This window comes from Squalius cephalus, assembly GCF_949319135.1.
Source record: "Squalius cephalus genome assembly, chromosome: 18".
NCBI lineage: Eukaryota > Metazoa > Chordata > Actinopteri > Cypriniformes > Leuciscidae > Squalius > Squalius cephalus.
Genome location: NC_137139.1, coordinates 29,941,430 through 29,965,767, shown reverse-complemented (window position 1 = coordinate 29,965,767; position 24,338 = coordinate 29,941,430). Strand labels below are relative to the sequence as shown.

The 24,338-nt window shown below is 38.3% G+C and overlaps 1 protein-coding gene across 1 annotated transcript; it reads right to left on the bottom strand.

Annotated features, from left to right (window-relative positions):
- Nucleotides 1–8,703: 8,703 nt before the first annotated feature.
- tent5ab (terminal nucleotidyltransferase 5Ab) lies at nt 8,704–13,561 on the bottom strand. The gene is made up of 3 exons (XM_079849651.1): nt 13,495–13,561; nt 12,513–13,375; nt 8,704–11,489 (listed from the first exon to the last, which is right to left on the bottom strand). The coding sequence occupies exons 2-3, from the start codon at nt 12,897–12,899 to the stop codon at nt 10,707–10,709; spliced, it is 1,170 nt and encodes a 389-aa protein (XP_079705777.1). The 5' UTR covers nt 12,900–13,375; nt 13,495–13,561; the 3' UTR covers nt 8,704–10,706.
- Nucleotides 13,562–24,338: the final 10,777 nt, after the last annotated feature.

The following is a 24,338-nucleotide window of genomic DNA, read 5'->3' as shown; positions in this document are numbered from 1 at the left end:
GCCTGTCATTTCATACTTGGACGTTTTTTCATTCTTCTGAAGATATGCAGTAGCTTTGTGGGAGAAACAGACCAAAATTATATTGTTATTCACTGAAAATATTATTTTAAAGATATTAATTAATTGGCTTTTCTGAAGACTTTGAAAGTAGCACATGAGTCAGATAGACTACTTTTATAATATATTTATAATATTTTTAATCATACTTTATTTGGAGCAGGTAGCTAGGTCACTATTCACATTCATTATACAGGTTGAGGGTGAATAAATGACAGAATTACAATTTTTGGATGAACTCTCTTTAAATCACATTTAAGCTGTGTGAATGTCATTAGATAACAAAACATGAAGCCAAGTGTCATTGGCAAACAAATGTTTCTAGATCTTTTTTGTGATTTGGAAGGGTCCAAGTACTTTCTGATCCGCTGTATATTCATTATCACACTATAGTTTTCAGTCTTTTTCTGTCCTATCAGCGATCCGTCTCAGTGCACCGTAAGGCCAGATGAATGTGGCTTTAAGTCTTTCTGTGAAGTTTATCTTTGACACCTCACATAATCCTTGAATAAATCAATTTTGGGGATACAAGTGAGGTCTCCTCTGAGGAGCGAGGTGAATATTTGTGACAAATCTCAGCCGTTTTAAGGTACTCTCCATCAGTGTTTCCTGTCCAGCTGCTCCAGATGTTCCCCTCCATCAAAGGCCTGCACATCTGCAGCATGAAGGAGAAAGACTCCAGCTCTACAGACAGGCTCTCGGAAAAATTGCTTCAGGGCAGTTGTAGCAAGAGACGTCTGTTCTGGAGTTATGGATACTAATATATCACCGGTGAGGATGCAAACGGACAGAGTTATAGATCCATACTCACACACTCAGTGAAGGAAGTTTCAAAAGGAGGATAATTCGGGTATTCACATGCCTGATTTAAAGTCATTCATGTCTAGAACTATCCATCTATCTGTCTGCAAAGATAAGTGTATATATTTATTTTTCCCTCATTTTGGCTCTGTATGCCACCAGAATAGAATTAAAATGAAACGATCAAGATGAAGTTGAAGTGCATACTTACAGCTTTAATTAAAGGGGTTGAACAAAAACATCATGTGAACTGTTGAGAAATACACTATCCTCCTATTTTCAGGGGCTCAAATGTTATTAGACAAATATAATCATACATAAAATTAAAATTTTTAACATTTTGTTGAGAATCTTTTGCAGGTCTGGAATGCATGGACATGTTTCCTCCTTTGTGATGCTTTGCCAGGCCTTTACTAGCCTGACTACGTCAGACTTCGTACTTCCGCTCAATTTCGTTTCGCTTCTGTAATCAGTCTGAGATAGCGACCGTTTTCCCCGTTTTCCTCCGGCCTGAAAACAGCCGGCCAATCAACGAACAGAGGGCGGACTGAGAGCCGTGACGTAGACGCTGATTGTACCGTGGATGCGTAGATTTACTTCACATAACCTGCAAAAGTCGTTCACAGCCATGTTCACTCCGGTATTTCGCTCGATGGTTTTGTTTTCGCATCATACATGTGTTTACAGTGGAAGTTAGATGCGGCTGAGCATGCGCATAACACACGCCATAACCAAACGTTATGTGATTGGCTTACGGGTAACCAATGATTTTAAAGGGGGGGGCAAAGTCTGATCTGGCCTTTCTATTCTTGAGGCTTATGAATGGTTTGAACCCTCCTTAGACAGCAACATAGGTTCGGCCCAGATCCAGCCTACATCTGGTACACGTGGATTCCACTTGGCCCAGATGTGGGCCGGATCTGGGCCGACACTATGTCGCTGTCTGTATCTGCTCTCGTGAAGTCTTCTCTTGATTGTGGCCTTTGACTATGACACGTCTTCTTACTGGAGAATGTTCTTCACTTGGCTGGATGTTTTGAAGGGGTTCATGATCCCCCGATCATCCATCACCGTTGTCTTCCGTGGACGTCCAGGACTTTTTTATGTTGCTGAACTCACCAGTGCATTTTTTTTTTCTTTTCTCAGAATGTCCCAAGCTGCTGATTTGGACACTCCTAATGTTCCTGTTTCTGATGGATTTGTTTTGTTGGAGAGCTCCTCTGACCTCATGATGTGGGTTCACAGCATCAGCTCCCAAACGCAGATGACACTGAGAATCAACCGCAGACCTTTACCTGCTGAACTGATCTGGGAATATCCCACACCTGTCCGTCAAACAGCTTTGAGTCAATCGACCAGTTACTTCTAGTCCCTTGAAAAAAAAAAAGGGGGGGGGGGGGGGGGGGACATATTAAACAGCTGTAATACTTAAACATTAAACACGCCAATTTGGATGTGAATCCATCCATCTATCTATCTATCCATCCATTATTTCTATCTATCATATATTGTTCTATCGTTCCATCCATCCATCCATTCATCATATATTGCTATTGCTCTGTCATTCAACGAACAGAGGGAATAGTCATTCTACACTGTAAAAAAATGATTTTTTGGTGAAGTAAATACTACTGAAAAAAAACAATGTAATTTACATGAAAAAGTTAGTTCAGGCAAGAATTAAAAAAACTAAGTAAATTCCATATCAGTACTTAATTCAAGCGAGTAGAAATGAAAGCGTAAATATCAACTCAATAAAATTAAGTAAAAATTACTCAACTTTTCTGATACTGGGGTTCCCATCATGCACTGGACCTTGAATAATTAACGAGGTTCATTTTTCGCTGTTTTCCAGCTGTATTTACACTGTTTTATCATTGCTTTTGTTGTCAGGATTAGTAACTTGCCATTTTGTGACATTTCGAGTAAATTTTCTGCTCAAAATGACACATTCAAACACAAAAATGATCCATCAAATGTTACCGTCATTGTGTATTGTCTACAAAGTATTGAGGTCTTTGCATTCGTATAAGGCTTAGCATCTGACCAAATGTAGTATAAATTACTTAGAAAATCTAAGTAAAGCACATACTATAAATGACTGGTATAATTCAATATTATTGTTTGAGTGAAATGTAATGCAAAGGAAATTTCAACTAAATCGATATTAATCAACCTTTTACTAGCCAAGTTAAAATTACTTATTTTCTTTGTTACTTTCACTTAACTAGGTTAAGTAAAGTTTACTTAATTCCATATTCCAAGTAAATTTAACTTAAAGATTTCTAATTAAAGCTACTGATAAATATGTTTAGGTTTTTACTTGGCAAACTTTGTAAATTTACTAGCATTTTCTGAGTGAAAAAACTTAGCAAGCTTTTTTCAAGTAAATCCTACTCCAAATTTTTTCAGTGTACATAGTCGAATAGTCATTCTATCTATCGTTCCATCCATCTATTTTTCTTTCTATCTATCATTCTATCGTTCTGTCTATCTTTGTCTTTGTCATCATCTAATAATTATCTTCTTTTTTTTTACTTTCATCCAAATTTTTATAAAAAATGTGCCTTTTTAATTATTATTGTTTATTTATTTTTGAATAAAAAAATTCTAATCAAAATCAAGAACTGGTTTGGAATTTAAAAGGCATTCTTAATTTGCTTCTGAATGGCGCACAGTCTCTGTTTGTAGATGCCACTTTGTTTTAAATTTTCATAAATCTTTACGTGTGGCTTTATTAGCCACCACATTAGGGCACATGCATTTATGCACATCTTTTCAGGTGTGTTTTCTACAGATTAATCAAGAATGCTTCTTTGATAACCCTGAGTTTACTTATTGTTCTGATCCCTCTGCATGCTCCCATAATGACATTCTCAGACAGGAATATGGCTGTGCGCGGAGGAGCCGTGGCTTTTGCCAGATTTGCTCTCGGCTTGTCCCGTTTATCAGCAGATTTATAGATGGTGTGGAAAAGCCCCCTCATTCCTAAGCAGAAGTCTGGCCAATCATCACCATAATACTTTCATCTCACATTACTCCGCCATGGTGTCTGCTGCCACAGATGCCCACCCGCTGCGTAGGCAAGTACATGGGCTTGTGTTATTATTGAGCAGAATGAAAATGCCAGTCAATGTGGGCACTGTATATTACTTTCAGCATGCACTAACAACTAGCTACCGGAATAGCATCTCCCGCTCCTTTTCAAGGCCTTCATTTGCCTGTGTTTATATTGCCTGGTCAGCGTTAACATTGAGAAAACGTTTTCTTGTTTGGGTGTCTCGGAGGGAGGTAGTTAAAGCAAATTTAGTTTTGCAAACTGAGACGTAAGATTAGCGTTTGGAGATTTATAATATTTACGTAACTATCAAGTCATTTTAACTTTTGGATGGGATGTTTGAATGACAGAAGGTTTTGGGAGCTTTAAACTGTAGATTGCATTATCGCTGCTGGCTCAAGCGTTTATGATTCTGTGAAACCCTACTCCCCCTCCCTTTTTTCCGACCTCTCTCACTATCGCACACAGACAAAGAGCGTTATCCTCGTCTGGAATATTCTTCATTGGTCTGATGAGAATCCAACCGACAAGATCCGTAAAGAGTCAAAGGTCATTGTCTCACGCAGGGAGAAATCCAAACAACTGCTCCGTTAGAAAGAGGGGGAACCAGGGGACATACTCTCAGTGTCCACAACAACACCAGAATCTGTAGTTTTCATGGTTTACATCACTGACAGATCGTTTTTCTGAAAACATGACTTTTTAAATTGCCATATATGGATGTGTGCAATACAGAACAGTCAAGTAAACACGTCGTAATACAAGATGTCACAGTTTGGCCAGAAGCGTACTGTGGTGGTCAAACCTCAGTTATTGAATGTGGTGATCAAATATCATTAAAAGAAATATATTATAAGATCTAGCCAAATATAGAAGTCAGCCTGGGGTGCGTTTCCCGAAAGCATCGTTGGCCAACTATGGTCGCAAGTTCATCGCAATGTCCATTGAACTCTATTGGTAACGACGGAACTTGCGACCATAGTTGGCCAACGATGCTTTCGGGAAACCCACCCCTGGTTCACAGATGTAATAATGGCATCTGCTGCAGGAATGAGTCCAAAAAGCCATAAATAAGTTTGTGCTTCCATTTCCATCATCCTGAAGTCAATGGGTTTTTTGAATGGGTTTTAGGTTAAATGCTTGAAATATGATCTGTGGCCAACACAAGCACAGGATAGTTTCACATTTTCACACCCACTTGTGATTTTTTGTAAAGCTTTTACGTGTTTGAAACAAGGTGGTTAATAAATGAGACTGTCAGGTACATTAAACGTCATCAGCCGAACAGATAAACTCATCTACTCACTAGTCGCTTTCACAGCCTCATTGTGTTTATAATCATTCTCAGACTATTATAACTCAAACTTTCCAATTGATAGATTTTACATAAAGACTGAAATAGTTGTCGAAAGCTTAGTGACATTGAAGTTATGGCATCGTGGTCTAGTTCGACTTTAGCTTTTTACTTTTGCCGTTTGCATTTAAGCATCAATTTTCATAAAAAGTTGTGTTCACTTGTCAAGATTGTCTTGATGAACAAAACGTGAATCATAAACTTTTGTTGATCACAGTCCTTTTTTTTTTCTTTTTTTTTGTTGCAATTATCCAAAAGCCAATTGGAAAGCCCAAAGAGAAGAACCAGGGTGATGATAATGTCCGGGTTGGTCAACAAAAATATTTGATTCCTGCAGCCCAATTATTAACGGCCGCTCAAAAGTAACCATATGTTCTGACAGAATTAAACTATTTGCAATCATAATGTTAATGTTTCATTGTTATCGTTTTAGCAGTGTCCACGTTTTTTCAAGCTTTCAAATTTCAAATGTAAGGGCTTGTGAAAAGTATGCTTTAAGAGTCCACAGACCCAAAATTGCTCATTAATGAAGAAATTCTATGTATATTTGAGAAACAAAACCCATGTTGTAGCAAACCTTATGACGTCTGGACTAAACCCGGAGAAAGTTCTAGGCTAAGATGCTTTCAAAAACTGCTGCACAACCATTTCTGTAAGCAATCAATCAAACATCTCTGATTCGGCATGCACTAGTTTAAAAGCCATTTAACAATATTCATTGGGCCTTGTAATTCTTATGGATTTGATTTAAATCAGTTTATCTGTTGCAGTATTGCAGCTGAAGTATTTTTCCACGGCTCATTCAGGATGCACTACATCATTTTTGTCACAAGAAGGCACTCCAGATAGAACAAAGACAGACGTGGGACTGTTGGTTTCAATTCTCTCAAAATAGCCCATGAAGAGCCAGTTCATAATGGGAAGGGAACACTTAGCATGAGGAACTGCATACAAATGGTAGAAATGAATAAGTAAAAGCAGATCGTCAGATTAATTAGCATGTCACATGGTTAGCTCGAGGCTAGGTCAGTGGGCGAATTGTGTAGGATTGCAGCTTAGTAGAGCGAGCTTTTGTTTGCTCTGTCTCAAGGCATGAGAAGGAGGTGAACTGGGGAGAGGAAGAACCGTTTTCATCCTCGCTCTTTTTCTTACTGTTTTTCTATCCGTATCTTCATCTCGACAAAATTCAGTGCACACTGACCAACCAGTCTAATTTAATGCTAAGGGAGGGCACTCTCACCCTGGTGTATGTGTTACAGTGCAATACTCATAAACCTAAGGGCTATAACTACCCAAGACTGTTGAGCACATGGCTATTAAGCGGTTAATCAGATTAGGGAAGATGGGTTAATATCCCTCTCATGGAGCGCTAAATATAGTATATTTGAAGTGCCGCTTAACGAGAGGATAACATTAGCCCTGCCTATACGTTAACACACCCTCAGACCCAATTATTCATCCAGTCAGACCTGGATGGCAAGCTGAACTAGCGCACGTATGCCAAAAGTGGGAGCTAAGCTATTAAAGCATCTAATAATGTGGGTGTTAGCTAAGTTAGCTCCCAATGCCACATAGTTAGGCTAACATTCAATGTTTGCTTTCAAGCATTTTGGGAGAAACCCCATGACCTTGTCATGTGGCCATACTTCACCATTTAAGCTACAGGAACTCTCTTAGCAACATTTGTTTGACAAATGACTCATCTCAACCTTTTTGGGCAAGAATCATATTTTGCTTTATCAGAGAGCCGAATTTTACTTTCCAACAAAAGCAGAGGGAATATTATTACTTTGTCTCACAAGGTCATGCCGTGATAAAAAGTCTAAATATTAAATGTCGGATAATAAAGTGATCAGTTTGCATTGCATTGTCCAGTTTAAACCAGCGGCTGATCTCCCAAAATAGTAGATTTCAAATATATTGAAATTAAATTGATATAACACATTTTTTACTAGAAAAGGAAGGTTTATCAATGCAGTTTGTTGACTTCTCAAAGTCATGTTTGAAAGTTAAAAAAAGCAATGTGTATTTTGTTTATATATTTCATCATATTGAATAATTACTTTAGTGCACCAGAGTGGAAGAACACTTTATAACCCACAATGCATTGTCTGTGTTGACTTTCTTTGAATTGCATAGACAGAAACTTCCTCTTCCTGCCGTTCCAGTTCAACTTTTCAATACAAAGGGAGTAAATTATTTAGCTCTAAGTCTTACAAAACCATGAGACCAGTTAAATATAAGCAAGCAAACTTAGGCTGGTTTAATCTGTATTTTGTTTCACCAGCAGGCCTCCTAACAGATATATGGACAGTGGGAGGAAGATGAAAAAAAAAAGTGTGAGAGACTCAACCTGATGATGGCAGCACAAATCAAAAGGTAGAAAATAGTGCTGTTAATTCGATTAAGCACCTAACATGCAATTATGAAAATATATAATGTGTGTATATGTATATATATATATATATGTGTGTGTGTGTGTGTGTGTGTGTGTGTGTGTATACACACACAAACTTTTATGTTAGATGCAATTAATTGATCAATTCGACAGTACTATTAGAAAATCTATATCCGAAAGTTTCGTAGCCAAGTCAATGGTGCTATAGCAGCAATTCCTATTGAGAAAGGGGATAAACATAAATGAGGGAGAGTTAAGGACAGGCGGAGCGATATCCAGTATATGCCAACATGACGCAGGCTACAATAAATCTACTTACCCTGTGTGCTGCTTAGCTAACAGTTACAGGTCTGTTGAGAGACATACAGTTGCCAAAGTACATTAAAAGCACAAGATTATATAGAGAAATCGTTAAACAGGTAGATTGGTGCTTCCTTTAGCCAACAGTGATGTACTCTAAACAGACTAACCATCTGCTACTGTAAGTAAAGGACTAACAGTCTCTGTAGGAGTGCTACAAAAAAATGCTGGGTTTTAATGTGGTGCATTTGCAAGTGTTAATGTGATGCATTTGCAGAATCTAGATGTTTTTAACACATCTGGAAACACCTTCTTATACCGCCATGGATTTCTATATTAGTCAATTCTTGTTTATGCTAGTAAGTGCTAGTGTTGATCTAGCACACAGGGGTGTCCAAACTCGGTCTTGGAGGGCCACCGTCCTGCAGAGTTCAGCTCCAACTTGCCTCGACACTGCCTGGAAGTTTCTAGTACGCCTAGTAAGACCTTGTTGATTAGCTGGTTCAGGTGTGTTTAATTGGTGTTGGAGCTAAACTCTGCAGGACAGTGGCCCTCCAGGACTGAGCTTAGACACTCCTGGTCTAGCATGATTTTAACCTGCAAAAACATCTTAAATGCATTGTAGTGCTCATTGGGGCTTTCTGAATACCATGCTGTCTGTTAGTTTTGTTAAAACCACACAACAGGAAGAGATCAGGATCAAATAGTGACTTGTGTGTTTTTTTTTTTTTTATTGCTAACAAACATTACTGAGTCAATGTATTTTTTAAAATCACCATTTAATGAGTCATTCATGTTTGCAAATACATGATGCATTGCGATATCGACACTCAGAATTTCACGTCTGAATTCACATACACGTTTAATTTAGAAGATAAGACACACATACACAGGGTCATTCACACTTGTGTGGGCATCCAACCATAACGACTCAGAATGAAAATTTACACCAACGCTTGTTGAGAATTTGCTGCACTAATGCTCAGGCCGGGTTTTCTTTCGACTCATAAAAGACAACAGTACTCTTCACAGCATTAGAGTAAGGTCCTAACCAAGACCTTTTCATTAAACATCACCAATGTACAAAAATAGAAGAATCAGTAGAAAAATAAGAGATATGATGATAATGTGAGGGAGCGTTTGAGAGGAAAGTGTCTATCTCTGTATGATCAGTTAGAGCGAATTTATCCATGAGTGCAAGCAATAAACTTAGGCCCTGTCCCAACTTGCAATCCTGCAGACTCGTGACAGCCATTGCATGCATGTAACCGCATGGTGCCCCATTTTTGGATTCTGAAGGTTGCTCATGAGTGCACCCATTTTGGCGAGCCCACACCTTTGGACTACTACCATACAGTCTATGCAGCATTGCGTCACCAAAGTGTAGACTGAGGGGGACCACAAGGCTTAGGGGAGCATTTGGGACAAGGCTTTAACAGTATGCATCTGAGCTTTTTGATTCAGACTTTATGGAATAATTCAAATGGGGTTCCAACAGCATGTAGATGCTCTTACGTCAAGTATTGTTGCTTCACAATCTTGAGGAACATTAAGAATATCTTTGGTATTTGTTGAACTTCCCTTAATTTTGCTTCTGCTTCTCACTGCTGTATCTCTGCTGGTCTTAATCCCCCAGGTTATGCAGGTCAGATGTGTCAAAGGTATAATCTCTGGATTTGGTGGCTGTGTGATAATTAGGCCTGCAGAAAGACGCCAGGTAACCTGGATGTAACAACAACAATTTGGACTTAAACAACTTTCATTAATTCTCTTCCTGTTCAGCCTCGACCTGTTTTACCTCTCTGCCTTAGATGTAATGGCATTGCCCTGGACATTTTAATCTGAGCTAAGCCAGCGCTGAGCCAACAGTATATTGAGGTCAGTTTAGATGAGACAAGAAGCTGTGAAAAACTCATACGTACATGCCTCGGGTGGAAATATGCACCACTTTCATATAGGCCCCCTAATTCTCACTATCGTGGTGCCAAATTAATAGATTATAAGAATTAGGTGTTGCAACTATTGGTTGGAAATTCATGATCAAGTGGCTTTCAAAATTCATAACCCATTTACTACTGTACACTACCCACAGTTATATGTGACTCCAAAAAGATTTACTTTAGGTCATTAAACAGAGTGACTTTCATTTTTCAGTTTAAGGCACTTAGTTGATAATCTGTTTTGGGTATCTGGTATCTACGAGAATATCCTTGGCTTGAGAAAAGTGTCCATTGATTTCAGTTCGTTATTTCTGATAGCATGAGTAATGAGCATTAAAAAAACAAACAAAAAAACACATCCCTTGCTAATCTTTCCGTCCTTTCAACGCAATATGCAGGATCTCTTCGATTCTTCAAGTATGTCTATCACACATACGTACAAAAAAAAAAAAAAAACAGTCCCTTTTGTGTCTGTGTAACTCAGATGCTCTTCATAATGTGTCCATGGTGTTTCCTCTCAGCCAGTGTTGTGCTTCTTTAGGCCTGGCACTTAGCCATGGAAAGCCTAGGTAGAACATGCTGCCAAATGGGAACAAATCCAAGTTACCTCACTCTTCTTCTCTTTTTCCCATCAGGCACGCTCGTAGCTTCCCCTTGCAGCGAGCTAGCAACCGCCAATTGGGAAAGTCTTGGGTTTTCCTTACATTGTTGAGCACACAAATACAGACTTCTCAACTTGTCATTGGGCGTGTGCTCTAACTGGACATGTTGGACCAGATGTGAGTTAACACATTTTGGTCAGTTGCAGGGCAACCATGGCGAGAATGTGTGAGTGGGTTGGCAGGTGTAGACTGGCTGCACCTGAGCAATGTAGTAATTGCTAAAGTTGCCATCCGCAATGTACGGCGCAGGCTGGTAAAAGCAAGTGACGTTAGCCACATTGGGAATTACATTCTGCTCTGCCAACACGCGCACTGCCAACATGGTGATAAGGCTCAGAGTCTGTCGCCTTTCATGTCCCATCAGGCATACTGTACTTTCATTGACGACACTGTGTAGGGTGGTCAGGTACTCATACTTCCGGTCCTCTAGTCCCACAAAGTGATTCTGCAGATAGGACTCGAGTTTGCGCCTTTGTTCTGCCACATCCGAGAAGTCGATGAAGAACCGGGAGCACATGTAGCGTTCGAGAAGCTTCATCTCGGCTTCTGAAGCGGCACGGAAACCTCGCACCAACAGGTGGCAGTACTTCAGCAAGCCGCCGCCCCGGATCTCTTCTGGATTTCGTGTGCAGATCAGTTTCCGTTGCAGGTGGTCCAAGGCTACGCTGAAGTCTCCGTAAACGCTCTCTCCCACAATGGAGGGATGGAACGTCTCAGCCATGGGGTTCTCCGAGCACTCGTAGAAGAGGAGGAGGGAGTCCAGGCGGATCTGAAAAGAGTCGACGCTGAATTCAAATTGTCGCCGCAGGGAATCCACGAACTTCAATTCGACGTTCTTCCCGCTGTTGTTGGAGAGGGAGATTAGACTCCAACGGTCTGAATCATTACACACTTTCACCATCTTCTGTACATAAGCCTCCTGAGGAAAGAGGAAGAATGGTTGGGATGAGGACCATTTGAAATGAGGTGTTCTCTTGAAATAGTCCTATATATAATGTTCAATGAAAAATGTATGTGTGTTGAAAGATGGAGATGCACAAAACTGTATGTGGGTGTTAAATCAGACAAATAAATAATTATTTAAATCATTGCTAAGTTCTCTGCATTATTGAAATGTGTGCAAGAAAAGTTAAATATGTCTACAATAAGCATTTTGTCAATAGTAGAAGACTGCAGATGCAATTTTGACATTGTAAAGTCACTTTGCATATCCAGTAAAGGCATTACATTGCATTGCTATAGCTATAAATTGTATCAGCCTAATTTGCATACATGAAAATGCTGTGTGCTTTTGCATACGGTAGAGAGAGGTGAAAGCGGATCCATCGTAAATTGGTTTAGAGAAATCCTCTTTGTAGTAGAAACCAACGTTTTTACAACCAGTGACCTTATCTTATTGCAGTTTAAATCTAATAGACACTAGAGGCATGTCTAGTCCAGTCAATGTCAAATTATAACATGTCATGCACTTCCCCTTTACTTAACACATGAAACATGGAATTATATCATTATATTTAGCTGAATCTTGCTTATCCAAAGTGACAGTAGCTACACTTAGAATAAGGGCAGTCCTGATGGGATAGAGGTTAAGTGCTTTGCTCAAGGGTGCAGTGGCAATGATGAATGAATCAACCCCTGCAAGGTTTCAATTACTAGCTTGGATTTTTAGCTACCTTGCCTAAAAAAACAAAAACAAACAAACATATTAAGCCATTCTAAACAGGTTTCTTAATCTGGTTTAGCTGGTCTCCCAGTCTGACCAGCAGAAAAGTGCCCAAAACACCTGTAAAACCAGCAAAAAAACACAGACAAAGCAAAAAAAACAAAAAAAAAAAAAAAAAAAACAGTTTGGGCTGGTTTAAGCTAAGCAGGACACTGGTTTACAATACAAATGAAGACAAATGAAAATAACTAACAAATAATACGCTCACTAAATGTTTACCTTTAATGTCACTGGAGTAATTTTCTCTTTATTCACTCCTTCAGGCAGAAAATCCAGGAGGGAGTCGAGAACGATATCCTTGACGGTCTGAAACGCCACTTCTCCTTTCAGATCCGCGCAAAATATGAGATCCAGATCCTTGTAGCCCAAACCGCTGTCCTCGTGGAGAACGTGACTGGCCGCGGAACCGTTCAACCGGACCTCCCGGACGTGGATCTTGCGCTCTTCCATGCGACACCGCACCACTTTGACAATATCCCGAGGTTTCATCTCCAAAGTGGGGAAGTTCCATTTGCCGTGAATAGGAATGGATTCGGTCAGGATGACATCCAGACGCTTCACCTGCTCCCAGTTCAGCACGCTCAAGTTACTCAGATTCTCTTCCATGGCGAGTGATTAGAGATCGGTTTGTTATAGAGTCCTAGAATCAGGTCTGTAATTTTATATCGCTTTAGCCATGTCCAACGAAACGATAAGCGGTTGTAAGGAAAATGTTATAATTTCATGAATTTATTCTAGAGAAGAGTCAGTCAGGTGAGAGTTTATATGCACGTCTATGCATTCGTTTTGCATGCAGCGCACCGCTGCTGCGCCTCACCACTGTGCGTAAAAGCTCGCCAGATGTCCCGTTTGCGCACAGCGCTGAAGTTCGTGGCGACGGCGGTGGACGCGGGTTCTCACGGCTCTCGGGGAGCCGTGAGAATCAGAATGATTGCTGCATGATTGCGATGAGTTTTCAGGTCGGACAAAGAAAAAAGGGCACGCCTTTCCAAGAAAACGAGTATCAAGTGGCAAAAGACTCTATCCCTCTCCTCTTTTAAAGTGAAACCTGGACGCTTTGAGCCTTTACATGTTGTTTTATTCTGTGAAAAATAAACGTATAAATAAATAAATCAATAAGTTGCAAGCCCGATACATAAATTGCGCACTGAATGAATATAGATGCGCATAATCAATAATACGTGTTGAACGGATTACATACCTGTATGATCACATTGTCAGCTGTTCTGTCAAACTGCTGGCTGCTCATGTCATCTCGGGTGCACAGTGAGGATGCATAGAGATTAACCCGTAAACTAAAGCAGGAGTGACGGTGAATTTGAATGACAGCTGCGCAAACCAATCCAGACACACGCTTCTCGCCTACAGTAATATTATACACAGTTATACCCCTTTACGACCTGTTAAAGCAATACAGGGATATTTATAATAAAGTGTAGCTTAATAATTAATGCTTAAAAACTTTTTTTTATTATTTAGGCTATTTATCAATTCTGTTTCTGTAGCCCCAAGAATCGACTTGGTATACATGTCTCAGAAAATTATTTTTATAATTTCTAAAAGACATTGGTGTAAAGGAATACGTAGCCTATATAATAAATGAACCAATTAAAACTGACTAGCAAAAAAACATCCCTTCTGCCTTTATAGATAGCTGTGAATGTCAATGCTGCCCTCTAGAGAAAGTCATCAGATCTTAAACTTGAGATGCACCTTTGTACAGGTGAGTAAATAGAACTATATTTTAGGGACAAATTTGCAGAAAAATGTGCCTATATTGTATCTGACAAAGGGGCGTCTTCATAAGGAAATGGTTCTTTAAGACGCTAATGTCTTTATTGGCTTTTAAAAGTGCTGCATGTTTTATTTTAGGGTTCGGGGTGTGTGTTAGGGTTAGTCTGTAGTCATTATAATTAGCTTAATTTAAGGGCAAATGAAGTCTAATAGAAGTCAAGTCCTTGTTTAGATGGCTATGCAAACGGAGAGGGAGGGAGACGGAGTGTGTGTGTGTGTGTGTGTGTGTGTGTGTGTGTGTGTGTGTGTGTGTCATGTAAGATAGAAAGAGATAGCTGGTAACTGTGTGTAGGTATGTGTGTATAAATGTCAGGCTGTCACCCAGATTCTATCAGGGGGAGCGGACCTGCGTCACAGCGGTAACAGCCAATAAAGCAGGATTATTCTAGATTACCCCCTACACCATGACTCTTTGGCGCACTTCTGAATGTGTGTGTGTGTGTGTGTGTGTGTGTGTGTGTGTGTGTGTGTGTGTGAGAGAGAGGAAGAGAGGAAGAGAAGGCAAAACTTGTGTTTAGTGCTTGAATCCGAAACAGTATGAATTTACTCTGTACAATGCATGAAAAAAAAAAAAACTTGTAACAGTTTTTATTTTTATTTCGTTGTTTTAATACAGCAAAAGAACATGTTGCAGTCATTTAATCTCAAAATCTAATTTTAGACACATGCATTGTCTGTAAAGCTGCTTTGAAACGATAAATAGGATATTATATATAATAGATAGTATATAATATACTGTATTTATGTATATATTTATTTATTCGTTATTTTTTACATTATTACTTAATTAAATTAATTTTAAAATAAAGACTATATTTAAAGACAATTCCCTGGAAATTTAGATAAATATAATTTATACAATGATAGAAATATTATCACTTTTTTTAATTGAACATTTATATACATTGATAGAAATAATTATATAAACATTAAATGCTATGAAATGCAATGCAAAAAGACTAGACTTAAAATGCTTCGTTTTCTTAATGCAAACTGTAATCTCCTTGAGTCTTTTTATTTTCGGATGATATGTGACGTGGACCTGATTCCTGGAGGAGTTGCATTGAAAGGGTCAGTTGAAGCGGTCTGGCATTTCCGGTCTCTCTCTCTCTCTCTCTCTCTCTCTCTCTCTCTCTCTCTCTCTCTCTCTCTCTCTCTCTCTCTCTACCTCTCTCTCTCTCTCTCTCTCTCTCTCTCTCTCCACACATGGAGTCATAAACTTTATCTCACTGTTTTTCGTTTAATTGCCCGGATGCTTTCTCTTTAGCTTATACTACATTAGGCTACAGTGTCTTGTCTTTCTAGTCAGGTACATTATCGAGGTAAGACAGATTGGCATCTGACCCCTGCAATGAGATCAGAAGAGGCTTTATCCAATCCAGCACCCCAGCTATACCACTGAGACATTTACACACTTTCTCTTGCTCTCTCTACTAAATCCCTGTGAGTCGGGAGAAGGCTAGTAGTAAAGCCTCAAACTGACGGTATCATTCCATAAACCATACGTTTTTATTTGCATATCTGTGGTGTCAGTGTCATTGATTAGATGAAAGCAGCAACTCTCTAGCATTGTGCTTCGTCGTATTATATATTGCCCTGTACTTTCACGACTCTTCGGACTTTTCGCTGCCGTTAGACGCTCAGGGCTGCGTTCCAGTCCAAAACTGTCATGCCCTTCACTCGCTAACTTAATTTTTTTTTTTTAATTCTCTTACGAAATTGTTTAATGCAGCATTCTATATATATAGGTGTGTTTAAGTTGTTTATATATATAGGGCTAATTATTTTGTATATATAAATACACACACATGCATGTATATATTTAAGAAATATTTGCATACATATACTGTATATATATTTATATAGATTATATTATATATAAATATAATTTTTTTATATATATAAATAACACATTTTTCTTAAATATATACATGCATGTGTGTGTATTTATATATAAAAATTTAATTATACACAGTACACACACATATATTATTAAAAACAAACTTTTATTTTGGATGCGATTTTTAATCTTTTGACAGCCCTAATATATATATATATATATATATATATATATATATATATATATATATATATATATATATATATATATATTAATAATTAATAGATTATTGAGTTTTTTGTGCTGGGGTAAATTAACCGCAATATGCGTTGACGTCACAATCGTGTTGCATTGTGGTATATGGAGCTGCCTGAAGTATATGAAGTAGACTCGGGCTCCGTTCCAGTCCAAAATTGTCATGCCCTTCACTCGCAAACTTCCCTCCGTCTCGTTCACTCAGATGTATGTCATTGCTTACGTTGTACAAGTGCTCACTATACTGGCGGAAACTGCAATGGGCTGAATTGGAACCAAGGGGGTAATCTTTCAGCCGGAAACTGAAGCTTCCCCGGGGGCCGCCATTGATTAGCAGACCATCACCTGCTGTTAGCATTCCATTGACTCCCATTCATTTTGGCGTCACTGTGACAGTGAATAACATTACATCTGAGGCGTTTAAAGACTCCATTTGTCCTTTATTTATTTCTAAAAAAACACGAAAATGTATAAAATACCATTACATTGTAACTTATGTTACTGCACCGTAGAAGCAGTTTTTGTAAAAATAGGCTAACGATTGCATCATAACCACGCGACTCTCTGTCGCACAGTAGAGAGATTACCGTATGGACAGGAGGAGAAGCTTGCGGGCAATCGGAGGGACGTGGAGGCAAAATGACAAAGTAATTAATCAGAATACTTAGCAAAAGTTTCTCCTGCTCCTAGCTCATGGACACCTCCTACTCACACTCTCCGTCTCTGCAAGTTTCGGAAGGGAATGATTCAGATTTCTCTTGGCACAGCTACTAGAAGACAGACAGGTTGCTCACGTCACATCTACGTCGTCAAGCTCAGTTTGAGTCTGCGCAGTACGCTCAGCCATCAGGAAGTCAGTGCTTCTAATTGACTTCACTTTTCTCCGTTGAATCCAATGGGGTCGCTGTGTCCATTTCTTGTACTGTCTATGATTGGAACGTCCTAAGCCCTTGATCACTTAGAATCAGCTATGGAGTTGATTTATTATTTCATTTTTTTATTCCTTTAAGAAGTTGTTTAATGCAGCATCCAAATGTGTGAGCAAAAAAAAGGTGTGTTTGGGTTGTTTTAAATAAATAAATAAATAAATAAATAAATATATATATATATAATTAATATATCAAAGAGTTGTTTGTTGTGGTGGTGATTAGACGAGATCTGCGGTGACGTCACAATCGTACTGCATTGTGGGACATACAGGTGCCTGAAATGTACATATGAACTCGCTCCCTCGGTCAAAATTGATGGAACGAGGGTCTGTCCATATAAACTTCTCTCGTCCACTTCACGAAGTGGAACACACTTCAAAATGGCAGCAAGGATTCCCCCGAGGGGAAGTGCTTAGGGAAGTTACTCTCCTTTTTTTTTTTTTTTTTTTTGCAAAAAAGGGTACAAATCACAGTTGACTAACCAAAATATACTTAACAACATACAAAATTATAGTACATAAACAGAATACAATACAATATTGCCAGGGGAAGCTTATGGGCCATTACAAAGAGAAAGAGGACCATATGTTGACAGTTTTAACTGCCTTTTTGTTGTTGGAGCCAGAAATCAGATTAATATAAAGTACAACTTCATGGAGAAAAATTACAAAATTAGTTTTTTTAGTGCTGAATTTACACTTATGAATGTGAAATTTTGTCAAAAGACTTAATACATTTATAATGAAGTACATCTTTTCTTTACTTTGACTTCTATTAAAGCAAAATACATTCATCCAAAATAAGGTAAAGTCTTTATAAATATGGTCAATGATGAATCTGCTGAAGTTTTGCCAAAATGTACTGGTGTGTGAGCAAAACCAAAAGAGGTGCAAAACAGTTTCTGGGTTGTCTTCACAAAAAGAACAGTTTGTATTGATGTCTCTTTTATATTTAATCATGTAATGATTAGCAGGGTAATATCTGTGAACGACACTTCTTTCACCTTGTTTGCTATCAAGTATCTGTGAGGAATCATCCAAACCTTTTTCCAGTCAATGTCATTTACAAATCGGTTCCAATAAAAAGTAATATCTGGAATAGAAACAATTCTTTCTGAAATAATGCACGAATGTTCTTATTATTTTGAGGAAGTTGGGAAAAACTGATTCTTCCAACTGGTGATTCAGCCACATCGGGGAGGGAGACAGAAGTAAGTGGAAGTCTGCCAGTAGACCTAAAAAGCATGATTGTGCCTGATGGAATGGCGTCAAACACAATTGCAAATTCTCTTGGCGTAACTGGAATGTTACATGTTGATAAAAACTCTCTATAGGAGGAAAGTCGCCCCTCTCCATTAAATGGCTGGTCCACCAGCAGAATCTGATGAAGTACCCAATTCTCAAAAAAGAGTGACTTGTTCTTATAAAATATCTGTGTTATTCCAAATTAGACGCCTGTGAGGTGAGAAGTTATGCTTATAAATTAGAGACCAAGCTAGAAGGACCTGCTTGTGAAAAGTGGACAGTTTTACAGGGAGTTTGTAGTTACAGTTCAAAATAAAGCCCAGACCACCAAAGCGAGAGAATATATAGTGGGGAATAAAATCCTGTCCAATCCTGCTCCTGGAGGGCCACTGTCCTGCAGAGTTTAGCTCCAACCCCAATTAAACACACCTGAACCAGCTAATCAACAAAGTCTTACTAGGCATTCTACAAACTTCCAGGTAGGTGTGTTGAGGCAGGCTAGAGCTAAACTCTGCAGGACAGTGGCCCTCCAGGACTGAGTTTGGACACCCCTGATTTAGAGTATTGAAGTCCAAAAAGTTGAGCCCACCAGATTCATAATTATTCATAAAGACACTTTTTTTAATATAATGGGCACGATTTTTTCCAGATGAAGTCAAAAAGCATTCTATCAATGTCTTTACAGATTTTACTGTCCATGTGTAAAGAGAGAGCTGCGTATGTAAGCCGAGATATCCCTTCAGCCTTGATAAGCAACACTCTGCCTTTTAGAGATAAGTCCCTTTGCAACCACTGGTTCAATTTGTTTTTTCAATGAGTTTTTTTTAATGATTGGAGAGAAATTTAATGGACATCTCATTTTCTGATCTTTAGAGATAATAATACCTAAGTACGTAACTTCTTCCTTGATCGGAATGTTGCAAATAGTTTGTATATTACAATCTTTTAAAGGCAACAGTTCACATTTATTAATATTTAGGTATAGACCAGAGGCCTCTGAAAACTGGCTAATTACTTGAATGGCGACAGGTATCTGGCTAGCATTTTTTTAAAAGATTGTGGTATCGTCAGCAAGCTGACTGATGATGAAATCCCTACCCGCAATAGAAATTCCTTGTATAACATGATTTGTGAGAATTTGTGTACGAAGTAAAAACAGATAAGGGGAAATCGGGCATCCCTGACGAATGCCCCGTTCCTGATTAAATCTAGGGGAAGTTCCATTTTTCAGTTTGATAGAGCTATTGCCAGTAAGGTTTTAATTGCTTTGCAGAAAAAGTCCCCAAAACCAAATTTCTCTAAAGATAGAAAAATATATTGGTGGGGAAGTTTCTATCCACCTTATTTTGCAACACGGAAGTAAATACGATGACGTACTTCCTTCTAATGTGTTAGACTTCTGTTTCACTAACCCAGGGTTCACCAATCTCGGTCCTGGAGGGCCGCTGTCCTGCAGAGTTTAGCTCCAACCAGCTTCAACACACCTGTTTGAAAGTTTCTAGTATGCCTAATGAGACCTTGATTAGCTGGTTCAGGTGTGTTTAATTGGGGTTGGAGCTAAACTCTGCAGGACAGCGGCCCTCCAGGACCGAGATTGGTGAACCCTGCACTAGCCGGAGGAAGCCATGTTGTGGGAGCACGCACAAAAAACTATTAAACACTGTGATGGTTGATGTTTATCACATCCGCGGTGTATAACAGTGGGGTGATGAAATGAAGAAGTGTGGCCTAGACGGGTCGTCTCAGGGCAGCTCGTTTAATGGCATCTCTGCATATGCTGTAAATTTGGGTTGCTTTTGACGTTCATATGGGAACGCAATGTGAGTTATTAAAATATAAATAAATAAAATAAAGACAAAAAAAATCTATTTTTGTTATTAACAATATGAGAATCAATGAATTATGAATAATTTTCTGCCATTGTAAGAATGAACATGTAATCATGTATGGGAGAGCGGGGCACAACCTAACGCTTTTTGACTTTCTCAGTTTGTGTAAATCTACTTATGGTTCAGAGTATTTATTTTTTCCCACATTAATTTCCCACATGTCTAGTACAATTATGTGTTTTTGTTTTATTAATACAGTATATACTTTTTTCTTGATATACCCCAAAAGAATGGAAGTGAAATGTGACAACATGCCCCATAGGTGGGGTACATTGTAACATGTGTGGGGCACATTGTAACATAACATATGGCAGCTTAAAATGTTATCTGATCTAATAAAAAAATATACAAGACAAACTAAAATATTTTCTAAATAAAATACAATTAAAAAACTTTTTCATATAAAATAATGGCAATTTTTAATAATTAAATATAAACTCATTTTTGAGTTTTGACTACAAACACAGGAAACAGCTATACAACATAGTTCAAAACAAATAAATAATTAGTAATTTCTGAACATTGACACTCAGTCTTTATTCACCTTTTTCTCACGTTTTCTCAATAAAATTAATAAAAGTATAGAATATAATAGCATATTTCTAATAGGGGCACATTGTAACGCAGTGTTACAACATGCCCTCGCCTGCACAACTGGGATTTAAACCCTGCTAGTGTCTTCTGCTAGTTAGCGAAGCATTAAAGAACTATCTCAACTGTTAAATAACATATTGGAGATTAAAATAATATCAGATTTGTCTTATTTTAAATAAACACAAAAAATAGAGATGAAAAATTAACGTAAGTAAGAAATTTACTTTTGCTATGGTTTAATAAATGTCTATGGATATCTTCCCAAAAAAAAATTTTTGCCGGATTTTTTTTTTTTATATATAGTGTGTTGATATGACAACTAGTAAAAAAACAAAGTTTCGTCATCCAAGCATGTGCGGGAGTATTTAAAACAAGCGTGTTACAACTAACCCCGCGTTAGGTTGTGCCCCGCGCTCCCCTAATCAATAAGAAGTAGGCTAACTGTAGTCTGATTACCAGTATTTTAAAACGTAATATAATTTACGAGTACTTAATTTTTGGAATCTGATTATGTAATCCAGAGATTACATGTAATCAGTTACTACCCATTTCCATCACCCTGTTTTTATGCACATTTTGAAGTATCGCATCAGAAACGAGTGATGGAAACGGCAAATTTCAGAAAAATATCGCTTAATTCGCAAAAAAAGTTTTTACGCACGCTTGAGGTGGTTGAATGTGTTGGTTTTTGACTTGTGCGAAAAAAAGCGAACAACGGGAGATGGAAACGCATTTGTTGAATAAACGTAGCGCATTAAACGCACGCGACTAATCGGATTTTTCCGCTGATGGAGTTTTTTTTTACAGTTGGTCACCAGTATCATCCGCTCGAACAACTTGATGGAAAAGCATCTAATTCGCATTTGTTTTTTTAGTTTTTTTGCGGACTTTGAAAAGATAATAGGTCACTAAATGTTGCTTTAATTGAAATAGCAACATCACCTTCATGACTGGCAATAATAATGGTAATAATCAGAATAACAACTTATAAAAACTAAATAAATAATCGGAAGAAAAGCCACAAAACCTCACATGTTGCTAAGATGTTTTGAACGTATTTTTAATGTGTTGCTGTGTGGTATGTGGTGTGTTTGCAAAGTGGCCGCTTACATGCACAAATAAACCGAAACACCTGCCTTGCAAAAAAAACATATAAAATCCTAAGAGAGTTGTATGCTTGCTTTTTCACTATTAATAACATACAAAATTTACAACATGCATTTTTTTTATTGATGCTACAGCAAGTAAGTGCAATATTATTTTACACTTGTTTTCATTTTATCTGTCTCCATCTGTTTGACATCTTTCAGAGATCTCGATAGCTTGTTTTGTTTCTTGAAACTAACCTCAATAGGTTTGTGGTTAGTTGTAGCTTGGAGTGTACTTGTTCTGCCTCTGTGTGAAGTATGTGTCAAATGTGGTAAAATAAAAAGAGGCGTTGCAATATAGCACAAAATGGATCTTTAATTTCTAACATCGTTTTTTTATTATTATTATAAAACAGACATAAAGCAAAGAGTTTAACCATGTTTTTGATTTTTTTTTTTTTAAATGACAGTTATTCAATATGATTCATAACGAGACCTGCCATTAGCTGTTGTTGTTTTTTATAGGCATTGGACCAGCATCTCCTTTGACCCATTTGACCTCCATCCTGCATGCGGAAGTGTGTCTTCCTCTTACTAAGTTTGATTTTTTTTGTTTTTCTTCTGAGGAATTGTTTCAAAACAAGTCTTAAGCAACCAGCCAAGAAAAACATATATATATAAACTTGAGGTTTTTAATTGCTTCACATTTTAGTATGTATTTTGTTCAACATACAGTAAAATACAGTAAAGCTATTTCTTGATCTGACTCTTAAAATTGTATACATGCAATGAGTGTGATTTGCCGAATATTTAATGTAGTTAATTAATGTTTTACCTTGTGTAGGCCTAATGTTGTTCATGTATTTTGAGGATGAGTGGATGCCCCACATCCTGCCACGTCAGTGTCTCTTTAAATTAGCGAGCTTCTAGCAACCCGAATTACTGTGTTTTTTAAAAGTTGCTAAGTCTATTTTCTTTATCATATCAATGCATGACTAAATGGTTAGTTGCAATGTATTAGTTGCATTTAGCATTTTTGTTTCCCCCCTGCTCTCGGTAACATCAGAACACACCTGGAACATGTGTTTAGATGTGACCCAGTTAACCAGTCAGGAATCATTCAAATATAAAGTCATTATCAGTTTGCCTCATCACGATAAATCAGGTGATTTTAATGTTGATATTCTAGAATTTGGTTGCAAATTACAATACTATTCTTTTGGATTATCGAGCAGTCACAGGTGAAGTGAATACATTTAGATAGTAAAACATTAGATAAGCAAACAAACAGTTCTTGTAATCAACATGTTGGATGCAGGAGAAATGGGCCTGAATAAAGAGTGACTTTGACAAGGGCCAAATTTTTACAGTATGTCAAGGCGACTGGGTCAGACCAATCCAAGTGCCTAAATGACCCCTGTCCGCCGTCGAAAGCGCTTCAATTGGCACGCGAGCATCAGAACTGGACCTTGAAGCAGTGAAAGAAGTTTGCCTGGTCTAATGAGTCCCATTTTCTTTTACATCACGTGGACAGCCGTGTGTGTGTGTGTGTGTGTGTGTGTGTGCTGTGTTAAAGTGATGCACCAGGATCACTGTGGGACGGCGAGCCGGTGGAAGGAGTGTGACACTGGACAATGTTCTGCTGGGAAACACTGGGTCCGGATCCCACCGATCTAAACATTGTTGCAGAGCAGACACATCCCTTCATGACAACGGTGTTCCCTGGTGGAAGTGAACTCTTTCAGCGGGATAATGTAATCGCACTGCAAATATTGTTCAGGAATGGTTTGAGGAACATGATGAAGAGTTCAAGGTGTTGCTCTGGCCTCCAAATTCTCCAGATCTCAATCCAATTGAGCATCTGTGACTGTGAGATGTACTGGACCAACAAGTTCGATCCAAGGTGGCTCCACTCCACCTCACAACCTACAGGACTTGAAGGATCTACTGCCAGATGCATATATGTGTGTGTGTGTGTGTGTGTGTGTGTGTGTGTGTGTGTGTGTGTGTGTGTGTGTGTGTGTGTGTGTGTGTATTGATGTAGGCTATGTAGACATAGGTTTATATATAAGATCATAACCATACAGTCAGTAGAACAAGTGTTGTTAGACAACACTATTCTTTTGGAATATATATAATAGTGCTGTTCTAATTCTCTTGAGAGGAAGTGAAATGGCTTTGGCAGATCTGCTGAAATAGCATGTTCTCACCGGTTTCCTGGTGGTGTGTGGTTTCACAGCACACACTCACACATGTACATGCTTTGTATATTTGTGCTTTGTATACTCATGCTTTCTCTCTCACACAAAACACACTGGGAACTCATTCCAGATGTGGTTTCTTTATAGAACAGTATATTTGTAGCCTGTTTGTTCATATATTTATTGTTTTGGACATGTGCACTATATATCA

Excerpts from the sequence above, each read along its gene's own strand:
- tent5ab (XM_079849651.1), bottom strand. The coding sequence starts at position 12,899 with ATGGAAGAGAATCTGAGTAACTTGAGCGTGCTGAACTGGGAGCAGGTG. Across the intron at positions 11,490-12,512 it reads TTACTCCAGTGACATTAAAG|GAGGCTTATGTACAGAAGAT; the intron begins GTAAACATTTAG and ends CTCTTTCCTCAG.